At 42.9% G+C, this 13,600-nt stretch overlaps 1 protein-coding gene across 3 annotated transcripts in view; it reads left to right on the top strand.

The window, feature by feature from the left end:
* Positions 1-13,600, top strand: part of LOC113068124 (peroxisome proliferator-activated receptor gamma) — a 34,163-nt gene that overhangs the window by 4,901 nt on the left and 15,662 nt on the right. For all 3 annotated transcript variants that reach the window (XM_026240742.1, XM_026240741.1, XM_026240739.1), the window contains exons 2-3: positions 5,162-5,428; positions 5,752-5,918. In XM_026240742.1, the coding sequence (XP_026096527.1) occupies positions 5,164-5,428; positions 5,752-5,918 (432 nt within the window). In that variant the 5' untranslated portion in view covers positions 5,162-5,163. The remainder of the gene's footprint in view (positions 1-5,161; positions 5,429-5,751; positions 5,919-13,600) is intronic.

Genomic DNA, 13,600 nt, shown 5'->3' with positions numbered 1-13,600 from the left:
TGGAGTCAAGAGTTCAGCCCGAATCACCCGGACCGTGCCTCAGGAGAAGCTCCCGGCTCCGGGGGCGAGACATAGTTTGGGCATGATGGGGTTAAACCAGTGTTGCTATAGGTGCGGTGTTATGTTCCTTTTAAAACTGTGAAATGAAACTTGTCGAATGGCTATCTTCAGCAAATGGTCTTCAGCTATCAACCAAAGTGTTAAGATAGCGAAAAGATTTCATAATTAAATAACAGAGCAGTGTTTCGCTGCGAATCGAAACAAGTCAGTAAAGAGAATTAGGGAATGATGATGCATTGCTTTAAAGGGATGGTTCACCCTAAAAAATCATTTCTTCATCCTCGTGATGCTTCAGATCTGCTAAGAGAGAGAGATTTAGAAGAATGCTGATACAGCGTTAAAGAAGATTAAAACTAGGGCCCTCGATGACAATGAACTGTGTTGATATGAAGGATATATATATTTTTAAGTAAGTGTTTTTTATTCTGTGTTGTAGTGAATCAAACCATCTTAGTTACTGCTGACATCCACTGTATGAAGAAACATCGTCAGTAATATCTTCTTCTCTTGTGTTGCACAGAAGAAAGAAATCACACCGTTTAGTCATTTTAAACATTTTCGTTGTGGGGTGAATATCACTTTACATGTTCTTAGAAGAATTACATTTTCCTGGCCATCATTCACTCACTCATAATAGTTGAGGTAAAGAAGAAGAAGAAGAAGGTGTGGGTGGTGTATGTGGTAAATACTGATCATTTGTAATTAACAGCTTCTCTATCTTCTGCCCAAAAGCACTGTGGAAACCCCTGTGAGCTCATTCTGAACACGTCAGGAGAATAAATCAGGTCCAATCATGCCACGCTTGAGGGATTCAGAGCAGTCTACAGAAAATGTGGTCAGAAACGTGTACGACCTGCATCAAAGAGGCACATGTGTGCCACGCAAAACCAGTCCCAGCCGAGTGGGCGGCCAGACGGCTTTATAGTCTGCAAGAGACTCATAGTGAGAGGTCAGAGGTCAGGCTTCAGCGTGGTCAGGAAGTCATCTGTTTCTGTGTGTTTGAGGTCAGGCTGGGTCCTCCCCGTCTTCTTCTGAGGAAAGACTCTGCTCTCACACACATCTGACTTTCAGGAGAATCTTAAAGCTTCAGAAAGGTCTCGCTGACACGATGATGAAGATGAAGGAGTGATGAAGAGAGACTCGTAGATGTCACAGATCATCAGACAGAAGCCGTTACACGCTCCGTTACACAAGAACTAGAGATGCACTCCAGTAATCTTTATATTCACTTCAAAAGATCTTTTTATGGCACTTTTGTTCCTCTTAGAGCTTTGAACGTTGAATGAACGCTGTAGAGGGAAAAAATCATTAGTTAGCATGAGCTAAGAGTAAAGGATACTTCTATAGCATTTATTAATCTTATTTAAAGTCAGTTTCAACCTTTACTAATACACTATTGAGCTTATCAACTTCAGTTAATGCTAATGTGAACTAACAATGAAAGACTGTAATAAATGTATTGTTGGTGTTCTGTAATACATCAGGGAATGGACACTGGTTGTAAAGTGTTGCTGGAGGTCAGACTCTGTCCCATACAGTCAAAACACAAAAGAGTTTAGAGAGATGTGCCCTTTTATCAGATCTAGAGAAGTGTTATGATTGGTAGAGCTGGCATTGGGAATCTTTGAAGGAAACAGAAGTGGTTTCTGCGTCAGTCTGAGTCTGAGTCTGAAAGCAGACGAGCAGGTTCTTCTTGAACACACTTCTGACGTCCTCTGGCCTCGCTAAAACTATTAAAACAGCACACACCAGATGAAACGCTAGGAGGAGAACCTGACGAGTGAGATCTGATCGTTTGAACGTCTCAGTCTCTGTCAAAACATTGTTGCCTCATTCTTTTCGACTTGGCGTTTATTTGATGTTCTTAGGAAATATCAGAGAAAAACATTAGAGTCCTGTTGCAATAGTGTCCCTGTGGAAAGGATTTCAGACGTCTCAGAAACACTGGCTCACAGCTACACCTTTAACATCAGCTGTTATTATCATATCTGCACCGTCAGATAAAGCGTGGTCTGATCCAGCAGTTTTAGTTGATCTGAACCCATGCCTGCAGTTCTTCAAGTCCATGTTTAGTTGAGTTTAGTCTGATCTTCTGTTCGCTGCGGGATCAGTCTTGGTTGGATCTGTCCATTAGGGGCCGGTCATCTGCTGTTTGGTGTGTTTTGTTGAGAGACGGGGCATTAACGTGACTATCTGTGATGTGTTGTTAAGCTGCAGTCAGACGTCATGTCTCTGAAACAGTTTGATGAACCGTGCGATGACTTCCGTGCTATCGTCCCGGTGTTTCTCAGAGTTATGTAATGAAGAATATAAGTGCTGATATATTCACAGCGCTGCAAATCATACACACTCAAACACTGCGGTGTCAGAAATACAGGTTTGACCTAATATATCGACGGGCTTGTGGTTACAACCAGAATATCTCTAGGTTTTCAACCACTTGAGTCAGGACAGTTTGTCTCTCTAAACTATATCTCTGCTACGATATCTTCGGCCAACTGGAGCAAACGATGTTTAGCACATTTCTAAACGGCATGTTATGAACGGAAACTTTGTTTTTTACTAAGAATAGACAGTCCTGCATCTCTCCGGATCGAGAAAGCTCTTGACCCTAGTGACAGAAGAGACATCGGGTCAGTCGTGGGAGTAGGGATGTGTCAGACCTGATGGGATTGATGTGAATCAGGTGTTTGACTCAATGCTTCATTAGTGGTGTTTAGCGAGCACTGAAAGCTGCTGTTCCAGTCTGGTGATGTGTGGGTGGGAAAACTTTAGATTTAACCCCTTTTAATCTGTGTCAATGACAGGTTTTATCCTCACTCACTGGAGTATGTCTCGTTCTGGAGGAAGAAACATTGAAGAATCAAGTCGTTCGCTAAATTTCCTCTGTGTGGTTTTACACAACCAGAGACCTTGATTATGTAAAATTTAGCACAGGGTCGATAAAAGAGGCCGAGCCGGTTTATTATTGATGGGTTAACCATGTTAGACTTCGGTTTATTATCAACTACAATCTTTTTTCTGTGGCTTCTATATATAACACATCTAACTCTCTCTGAAGCTAACACAGAAGAGCCTGCGTCTGTAAAAATAATCATATTTGTGAGGTTTCATGAGCTCGTTTGTGTGCTGTGTTTGGACTTCACTAGCATGTGTGCGCTTCGGAGGATCCAGTAAACCACATCTGTGCTGCGAAACACAAGAGGAACGCACCAGCCCTGACAGCACACTACAACTCACATCATAGTCAAGAGATTTCTATCAATATTTGGATTTTAGACGCAGCGTTCATTATTTCTGGAAGGAAGAACAGAGAAGACAGTAACCTCGGCACAAACGATCAGCTTGGTTTCTAGTCATCAGCACAGTGGAGCTTTCAGAGGAGTGTGTGTGTGTGTGTGTGTGTGTGTGTGTGTGTATGTGTGTATCATATCAGGACACAGCTCTGTATAATGTCATGGGTATGACACAGGTATTACAAGGAGAGGGTGCCATGTCCCCATTTTTCAAAACACTTATAAATCATACAGAATGAGTTTTTTTGAGAAAGTAAAAATGCACAAAGTTTCCTGTGAGGGTTAGGGTTAGGTGTAGGGTTGGTGAAGGGACATAGAATATACAGTTTCTACAGAATAAAAACCATTACACCTATGGGATGAACACACTTTACACAAAAACAAACAAGTGTGTGTGTGTGTGTGTGTGTGTGTGTGTGTGTGTGTGTGTGTGTGTGTGTGTGTGTGCGTGCGTGCGTGCGTGCGCGTGTGTGAGTGTGTGTGTGTGTGTGTGTGTGCTGATCTGAAAATGACTGAATCTGTCAGACTCACGTTTCTATTGTGTCTTACTCATTGTTTCTATAGATTACATTTGAACAGTTGAAAGTAATCTAAGACTGAAAAGCTTTCACACATTGCTCATCCTCACTTCTCAAATGTGCTAATAGTCACACTGATGTACTGATACAGTTCATGCTCCATCAGTGACTCGATTATGATTTTTATAGCTTCATTTGCACCTGATAGAATCAGCCAGCCGTTGTTTAGTGTTCGCACCAGCGCAGTGTGTACAGTGTGAACGTGTTGTGAGTGTTTTACACCAGGAGCGGAGCTCATCTTCACGTCCACTCCATATCTGTGAGGTTTGACACCTTATAAAGTGTAGCTCGTGCTGTCCGAGGCCTTTGACCTGATTTCATTTCTCTCCGAATGTCTTCTCAGATAGCATTCAGGGGTTTTGCACATGTTCATATTCTGTGAAACCATTGTGCCAGATCTAGCCAGAATTGTTCCTTTCGTTTAATAAATTTAATAAAAAGTACTTACTATGTCTTTAGGGTTAAGATTTGTTTTAGTGTCCATTGCTTTTATTGATGCTTCATCACTGTAAAATAAAGTTACAAATTTAAATTATTTAAATGTAATTAGTTTGTGGTTTTACAGTAGTACCTCTACAGTAAAAGATGAATCTAAAGAGCTATTTCTCCCTGATTTAACCCTTAAAACTGAGTTTGGTTAATATACATTGATGTTAAATAATATTTTATCTTAAAACTTTTTTATTTTATTTTATTTTTAGATGTTTTATTTGAACATTGTCCAGCTCCAGAACTCAAAGCGTAAAAACATATTATCATAAATCAAGCATACTTAGCACAGCTAATAAAATATGTGTTTTTAATTCATAACTGCTCATAACTGTAATTGTTTGCTCTGTAAAAACAGAAAACATTAGTTACATTTAAATATTAAAAAGAAAACACTTTGTTTTAATGTGTCCTTGTTAAATATCTTGCATCTGTTTACTATATTAATAGTGGTAAATAATTACAAGCATCAAAGGTGAAACCAAAAATCTCAAAATTACACTGCAGTAAGAACAGATTAAAAGAAAGATATAATTGAGACCAAGGTGTCACACTTTCAATAATAACTGTAGTAAAGGGTAACCTGCATTTGTCTGAAGTGCTATTTCTACTTTCTTTAACCCAGTAAAGGGTTTGTTGGTTAATTCTGTGATATTAAATAGGTTTTAGGGTTATAGGTGAGCGTGTCTTCAGTTCTTCAGGGTTGTCTCTGTTCTCACTCCGGTCTGTGTTGGGCAGATATGGTGGACACACAGACGTATGCCTGGTCCATGGGATTCGGCCTGAGCGCTCTGGAGCTGGACGAACTGGACAACAGCTCACACTCCATGGACATGAAGCCCTTCTCCACGCTGGACTACAGCTCCATCTCCAGCGTGGAGTATGATCCGAGCCCGGCGCAGAGCGAGACGCCGCACATGATGGACCTGACACACATGTACAGCTACAGAGCGCAGGAGAACTACAGCGTGTACAGCGGTCAGGAGAACAGCTACAGACCACACAGTACGCCTCTCTAACTCTCTCATCTCATTATTAGGAGAATAGTCCTCCAGCTCTCGAGACACAGTTATTCAGGATGGAGTCTGTCTCAGTGTGACTCCAGACAGACTGATGAGGATCACATCTCTCAAACTCTCACTGCTTTATTACTATTAATGGTCAAATGAATGTTTGGAAATGTAAACTGATATGTACTACTGACACACAACAGCAAAAGATAGACATAACTGATTTAAAATCATTTTTATGTGCTGGAAATGCTAGTGTCCTGATCGTTTTAGTCCTCCCTGTGTTGATCTAAATGTGCTCCTGTGATCTGTTTCCAGATTCAATCAAGCTTGAGCCCGAGTCTCCTCCTCAGGTGGAGAACAGTGTGTTGTTTTCTCGAGCTCATGAAGACGCGTCCAGCTCAGCGCTGAACATCGAGTGTCGTGTGTGTGGAGACAAGGCCTCGGGCTTCCATTACGGCGTTCACGCCTGCGAGGGCTGCAAGGTACAGAAAACCCAAACTCTGCTGGAGACACCTGTCCTGATCACACGTCTTTATTCAGTTTTTATACAGTGACACATGTTCATACAGTGTGCATGTGTGTGTTCTCACAGGATGATATCATGGACACTATACTGGGGTCCAAATATATGAAAAATATTATTTCATGCCTTTTTAGAATTTAATACATTTTAAAGATTCTAATAATTTTTTTATCAATTAAATATGTTATTTTACCAATTAATAAATAAGCTTTATTAAACAGAAATAATTATTAGCAATTACTTACTGAAATATAATATCACAGTAAAATATTTTTACATTTAAAAAAAAAAATTTTATTTTGATGTTTCTTTTTTGCTTTAATAACATTGCAGTCGAACTGTTTGTGACCTGACCATCTACAAAAAGTCACATTATCAATGTCTTTCTTTTACTTCCATTTGACTAGTCACCTAGAAACGTGTGTGTGTGTGTGTATATATAATTTAATTTTTTTGATATAACAATGTTTTCTTCACATTCCTCACAACATGTTTATTTTGAGGTTTGACCCCCAGAGTTTCAGTGTAAACCCCATCATGTATTGGGAAGTGTGATGTTTGTGTCCTGACCGAATCACACAACGCTCTGGTCCTTTAGAAGATGATTGAAATCATTAGCTGATTAGAAGATTTCTGAATGGGATTTTTCATCTCAAGCGCTACACAGCAGAAATCTGACTTCCAGCTAAATATATAGTCACATGTTGCTTGTCATGGATCGGCTGGTTAGCTCAGAGATTATATTCTAGTTTTACACTTGAATCCAAAGCAGAAGTCTTGCTGGAGGACAGAGAGGTGACAGCTTACCTGGGGTTCAAACTCACCACTTTTCACTTTTCAGCTCAGATCTTAAACCAACACATACACACACACACATACACACACACACACACACACACACACACACATGCACACACACACACACACACCCTTTTGACAGCCAGGAGCTTTGAATACAATTCCCCGAACACACCGTGCTCTTCCAGTCATTCTGGTAAATTTAGCACGGTGAACACCGAACCGTTCTCAGACATGCAGATAAGGAACGTGTCTGTCACTTCAACCACAAACCCTCGGCAAGTTTCCACCGGGGCAGAAATATGTATGGGCAGAAGGATATGTCTCAATAAGAGTAATCATCTGAGTGGGTGACCAGACGTCTCAGGTGTTCACGTGTCCCACACACTCGACACGAGCCTTTGATGATGCACCTCACAGACGCTTCAGAGCTGCTCCACACACACACTTAACACTTTTATTTTATACACAACACATGTACACCCCATTTATCATTTATGAAAAGTGTTGACATGAAAAATTGGCATCCGAGGATCCTTTAAAAAAAGATGCAAATCCTGTGGTTGACCACATCCTGCTCGAGGTGCTGCATTCTCTGAAAAATGAAAGGACTTCGCCAGAAACGTTTTGTGCGTGTTTGTGTAAAAAACACCTTTCGGAATGTGCTACATTTGGGATGTTCCTACTAGTGCTTTACTATAAATGTGTGACGCCGCAAGAGAAACTTGCTAAATGCGGGAACTCTTCCATCGCCCCGTCACTTAACAATGCCAGCCAGGTTTACTCATTTACTGTTTAACAATACAAAGCCACGCTGTTACACCTTACTATATTTATTTTTGGCCTGCAATGTTTCTAAATTTAAAAATGGGCTGATCAAGAGGCAAAGCAAATGCACGAAAAACATCCTCTTTTAAAAGCCTCTTCCTGTGTGTATAGTGCTCACATCAGTATGTATTTTTTAGCTACTAAAAATACTGCATGGAGCTGGCCTTTGACTTCACCAGTATATGAAAATGTCTGCCAAAAATAGATTCGGTCAACGTCTTTTTGCACCCTGTATTGTTTCCACTCTGAGGGAAATCTGCTGCTTTCTCTTTTCTAAATGATGGTTTAGAAGTGTGTTCATCGAGGTCCAACCGTGAGAGCTTTCATAATATTTGCGCTGGCCTTCTCTATTAATGACCTCGTGTCAAGACAAAGACTAACAGCGATTGTTTTGTGGCCAAAGTCTAACGCAGGCAGCTCTTGTCTGTCTTAATGATCTATTATTTAGATAAAAGCGTGCTATCATGAGAGCTCGGGTTATCTTCGAGTGTGTAATGACTCGAGTGGCATGTCGTTCAGAAACCTCTGAAAGGGCCTGTGGTTTGGTTTTGGATTAAAGCATAACTAACTCATCAGATAGGATTTAAAACACAGGAAACGCACTGAGCATGTTCTCCTCTCGGGCACTATCCATATTCTGTGTGATTCCTGTGATTTTATAAATGCTTGACTGTGGAAATGAAGGTGTGTTTGTTACTTTAGGAGATATTGGCTGATTTGAGCCTCAGAAAACTATTTTGTTTCTGTGTCCTGATGCACTCAGCTTGATATAAAAAAAATCTATATATTTTTGACTTGATCAAATGAAAATTATCCTAACAAAACCTAACAGAACACATGTTGAATAATGTAAATGGATCTGAAGCTTTCAAGCTACACAGAGAAGCAACAGCACCACACAGAGTTAGTGTGTTTAGCCTTGATGTGTGTATTATCTGAAGAAAATGTGAGTGGTGCTTGTCCTGGCAAAACTCTTATATTAGGCACTTATAGTAAACTTAATCGTTTTAGCATCATGTTAACAGCATGTTAGTTTTGCTAGCATTATGCTAACAATATGCCAGTAGGTTGTTTGCCGTCAGGTGATTCTGATGACGTGTGAAATGCAAGAAGTGATCTTTCTCCATAAGAATCTAGCAGAAACTCAAAATGCTTGTGTTTTGTGTTGTTTATGCATGCTCAAATCAGCCAAACCGAGAAACCATGAGGATCTTTTATTGTATATGGCTTCATTAAAGGGTCATATGATGCTGCTAAAAAGAACATAATTTGTGCATTTGGTGTAATGAAACGTGTTTATGCAGTTTAAGGTTAAAAAACACATTATTTTTCACATAATGTACATTATTGTTTCTCCTCTATGCCCCGCCTTCTGAAACACATCGATTTTTATAAAGCTCATCATTCTGAAAAGCGAGGAGTGCTCTGATTGGCTAGTGTTTCTGTGCGCTGTGATTGGCCGAATACCTGAAGTGTGTGACGGAAATGTTACACCCCTCTCCCCAGCGAGACAAATGCGATACTTCACTTCCAAACATTCATTCATGAATTTGCGTCTGCAGCATCTTCACACACACACAATCATAAACCCGTGTAAATAAATATGATTTAAATTCACATCTCGCACACTTCACTGCCCTCTGAATGGAACCTATACGTTCGTTTTGAACTGGAGTCATGGGGGAATATCCGCCGATATATCCGTGATGTCCACTTCGCAGGGCACTTACGTTCAAATAGAACAAACGTTGTACGTGATAAGAGGACTGGGATTGGGAAATGCTGCCTTACCACACTGTGATGCAGTCTCCTGGCACAACCAGATAAAACTAATAAAACCCATTACAAACCAGGCATACTGATTATAATGACTTACACTGTGTTTTTACGTGTTGTGTTGCGTATCGCGCTGCATAAACATAAAAACATGCCTGCATTTGTGATCGGAGAAACAGCAAGCGCTACTCTACACTACACACAACTCACGTTAACTGTGTTAATGTACTTACAGACTGTGAGTCAGAAGCGTCAGACTGAACTTACAGAGTTGGAACTGCCTCAATTTATAGAAACAGACACTGGTACTGTAGTCTTGTCTCCCAGGATCAAGAAACTCTGTCTGAACTGTTCTGGAACAGTGTTGTAATACAGCTTAACTACTGATTTCTAGTTGTGTCCTCTTTAGGAAGACCAAACTAAGTATTTTTTGCTCTCGCATCTTCCTGCACAGTGACGTAGAGATGTGGGGTGTGTTTAAACGAGACGTTTCAGGAGAGAGTGGATGACTCTTAACTTTGATAAAGAATATCTCTTTGGGTTTGAGACTTTACAGATCTTCTTTATACACCAAGAGCTTGTAACTGTCCAAAGAGAAAGAAACAATTGAAATTGCATCATATGACCCCTTCAAAGAACCATCTCTTTCTTATCTTTTTATAATCTGAAGAACCTTCTTTCACCACAAAGAACATTTTGTGAAACAAAAAGGTTCTTTAGATGTTAAAGGTCTTTATGGAACAGAAGTGAAAGGGGGGAAAAACTAGAAATTGACTGAAAAATGCTGGAAAAAGTGTCTTGTAAACCTGCGTCTGAGTTGGATCATGCTTGTGTGTGCAACTAGTTAGTATAAGATATAATAATGTATTAAAACATTAATAAACATATAAATAGATTTGGCTGCCAGCTCTCACACATTCAGAACGAGACTGTCAGAATTCTCTCAATGCTAAACACCACACTGTACGATCATCATGCGCCTGATCGATCATAGAAGTCATAGCACACCTCTCAATAATTGCCTGATTTGAGCCTCTTTCATGGGTCTGTGACAAACGGTGCTGGACGAGTTATGTGACAAATTAGTAGAAGTATATAAGATGGATAAGTATGTTGCCTTTGGCAAGCACCGCTAATAAAAGTCTTCAGTCATACAGAAACTCTCTTTGAGGAACAGGCATAAATGTGTGTTGCACATCTTCCTCAGCATTCAAGTCATACAGTCTTGGTTTTACCAAAGTCACACAGAGGAAAAAATGGAGCTGAAAAGTCGCAACCTTTCATCTGACCTTATTGCATTTATAGTTTGCATGATTTATTGTTTAAACAAATAATGCAAGGTGATTTACTAAGGTTTGCATTAGTCAACTAGTATTTAGCACCCCAGAAAACATGTCTTAACCCATTTTAGTCTCACGCAAATTTTCACTGTTTATTTAAAAGTTTTTAAAGATCAAGATAGGACTGTGCAATTAATTTAAAAACTGTTTCAATTTAGATTTCCGCCTTAAAATGATTACGAAAATACAATAATGGAGATAAAACAATTACTGCACCCCGCTACGCCCCTTTCCAGCGGTGCGCTTTCGGCCCTCCATAAAAACATAGTTTCGTCCGTAAAATCATGTAACATCCATCCATCCATCCATCATCTTCCGCTTATCCGGGGCCGGGTCGCGGGGGCAGCAGTCTAAGCAGAGACGCCCAGACTTCCCTCTCCCTAGCCACTTCTTCCAGCTCTTCCAGGGGGACCCCAATACGTTCAACAGCTCAAGACCATAGGTGAGAGTAGGAACGTAGATTGACCGGTAAATCGAGAGCTTTGCCTTACAGCTCTGCTCCTTCTTCACCACTACAGACCGGTACAGCGACCGCATTACTGCAGAAGCTGCACCGATCCATCTGTCAATCTTACGTTCCATCCTTCTCTCACTCGTGAACAAGACCCCAAGATACCTGAACTCCTCCACTTGAGGCAGGAACTCTCCATAAACCTGAAGTGGGCAATCCACCCTTTTCCGACTGAGAACCATGGCCTCGGACTTGGAGGTGCTGATTCTCATCCCAGCCGCTTCACACTCGGCTGTAAACCGTCCCAGTGCACGCTGAAGGTCCTGGTCTGAGGAGGCCGACACGACAACATCATCCGCAAAAAGCAGCGACGAAATCGTATGTTCCCCAAACGGGACACTCTCCGGCCCTTGGTTGCGCCTAGAAATTCTGTCCAAAAAAATTATGAACAGAACCAGTGACAAAGGGCAGCCCTGCTGGAGTCCAACATGCACCGGGAACAGGTCTGACTTACTGCCGGCAATGCGAACCAAGCTCTTGCTCCGGGCATACAGGGACCGAACTGCCCTAAGTAGGGGGCCGCCGACCCCATACTCCCAGAGCACCCTCCACAGGATGTCGCGAGGAACACGGTCAAATGCCTTCTCCAAATCCACAAAACACATGTGGACCCTCCAGCACCCTGGAAAGGGTATAGAGCTGGTCCAGTGTTCCACGACCAGGATGAAAATCACACTGTTCCTCCTGAATCCGAGGTTCCACGATCGGCCGAATTCTCCTCTCCAGTACCCTGGCATAGACTTTCCTAGGGAGGCTGAGAAGTGTGATCCTCCTTCCTGAAAAGAGGGACCACCACCCCAGTCTGCCAGTCCAGAGGTACTGTCCCCAACCGCCATGCTATGTTGCAGAGGCATGTCAGCCAAGACAGCCCCACAACATCCAGAGACTTGAGGTACTTGGGGCGGATCTCATCCACCCCCGGTGCCTTGCCACAGAGGAGCTTTTTAACTACCTCGATGACTTCAGCCCGGGTGATGGACGAGTGCTCCTCCGAGTCCCCAGCCACTGCTTCCTCAGCGGAATACAAGTGGGTGGGATTGAGGAGATCCTCGGAGTATTCATTCCACCGCCCAAAGATATCCCCAGTTGAGGTCAACAGGTGCCCATCTCTACTGTAAACAGTGTTGGTAGGGCACTGCTTCCCCCTCCTGAGGCGTCGAACAGTTTGCCAGAATCTCTTCGAGGCAAACCGATAGTCTTTCTCCATGGCCTCACCGAACTCCTCCCAGGCCCGATTTTTTGCCTCCACGTGTTTGGGGATTGCCGCCTCGACAGGCACCGGAGACCATACGGCCACAGCTCTGAGCAGCCGCAGCGACAATGGAGGTGGAGAACATGGTCCAATTGGACTCAATATCTCCAGACTCCCTCGGGATCCGATCGAAGCTCTGCCGGAGGTGGGAGTTGAAGATCTCTCTGACAGGGGGCTCAGCCAAACGTTACCAACAGACCCTCACAGTACGTTTGGGTTTGCCGAATCTGTCCAGCTTCCTCCCCCGCCATCGGATCCAACTCACCACCAGGTGGTGATCAGTTGACAGCTCCGCCCCTCTCTTCACCCGAGTGTCCAAGACATATGGCCGAAGGTCTGATGACACGACCACAAAGTCGATCATCGACCTCCGGCCTAGGGTGTCCTGGTGCCACATGCACTGATGGACACCCTTATGCTTGAACATGGTGTTCATTATGGACAAACTGTGGTTAGCACAGAAATCTAATTGGAACGTTCCTCCCAATCACGCCCCTCCAGGTGTCACTGTCACTGCCCACGTGAGCGTTGAAGTCCCCCAGACAGAGTCTCCAGTCGGAGCACTTTCCAGCACCCCTCCCAGAGACTCCGAGAGGGCCGGGTAGTCCTCACTGCCATTCGGCCCGTAGGCACAAACAACAGTGAGAGACCTCTCACCGTCTCGAAGGCGCAGGGAAGCGACCCTCTCGTTCACCGGGGTGAACTCCAACACATGGCGGCTGAGCTGGGGGGCTATAAGCAAACCCACTCCAGCCCTCCGCCTTTCACCATGGGCAACTCCAGAGTGGTAGAGAGTCCAGCCTCTCTCAATAAGTGTGGTTCCAGAGCCCAAACTGTGCGTGGAGGGGAGCCCGACTATCTCTAGTTGGTACCTCTTGACCTCCCGCAAAAGCTCAGGCTCCTTCCCCGCCAATGAGGTGACATTCCACGTCCCTAAAGCCAGATTCCGTGTCCAGAGATCGGGTCGTCGGGGGTCTCGCCTACGACTGTCGCCCAAACCAATAGGTGCACCGGCCCCTTACGCTCCCTCCTGCAGGTGGTGAGCCCGACAGGAGGATCATGTTACATGACTTTTACAAATTGTAACTTCATTTAAAGTTGATTAGATAATTTTTTTTTTTAAAGGTGTGAAACCG

This window comes from Carassius auratus, linkage group LG36F (assembly GCF_003368295.1).
Source record: "Carassius auratus strain Wakin linkage group LG36F, ASM336829v1, whole genome shotgun sequence".
NCBI lineage: Eukaryota > Metazoa > Chordata > Actinopteri > Cypriniformes > Cyprinidae > Carassius > Carassius auratus.
Note: the sequence above shows the minus strand (reverse complement) of the source record. Positions and strands in the feature narration are given on the sequence as shown.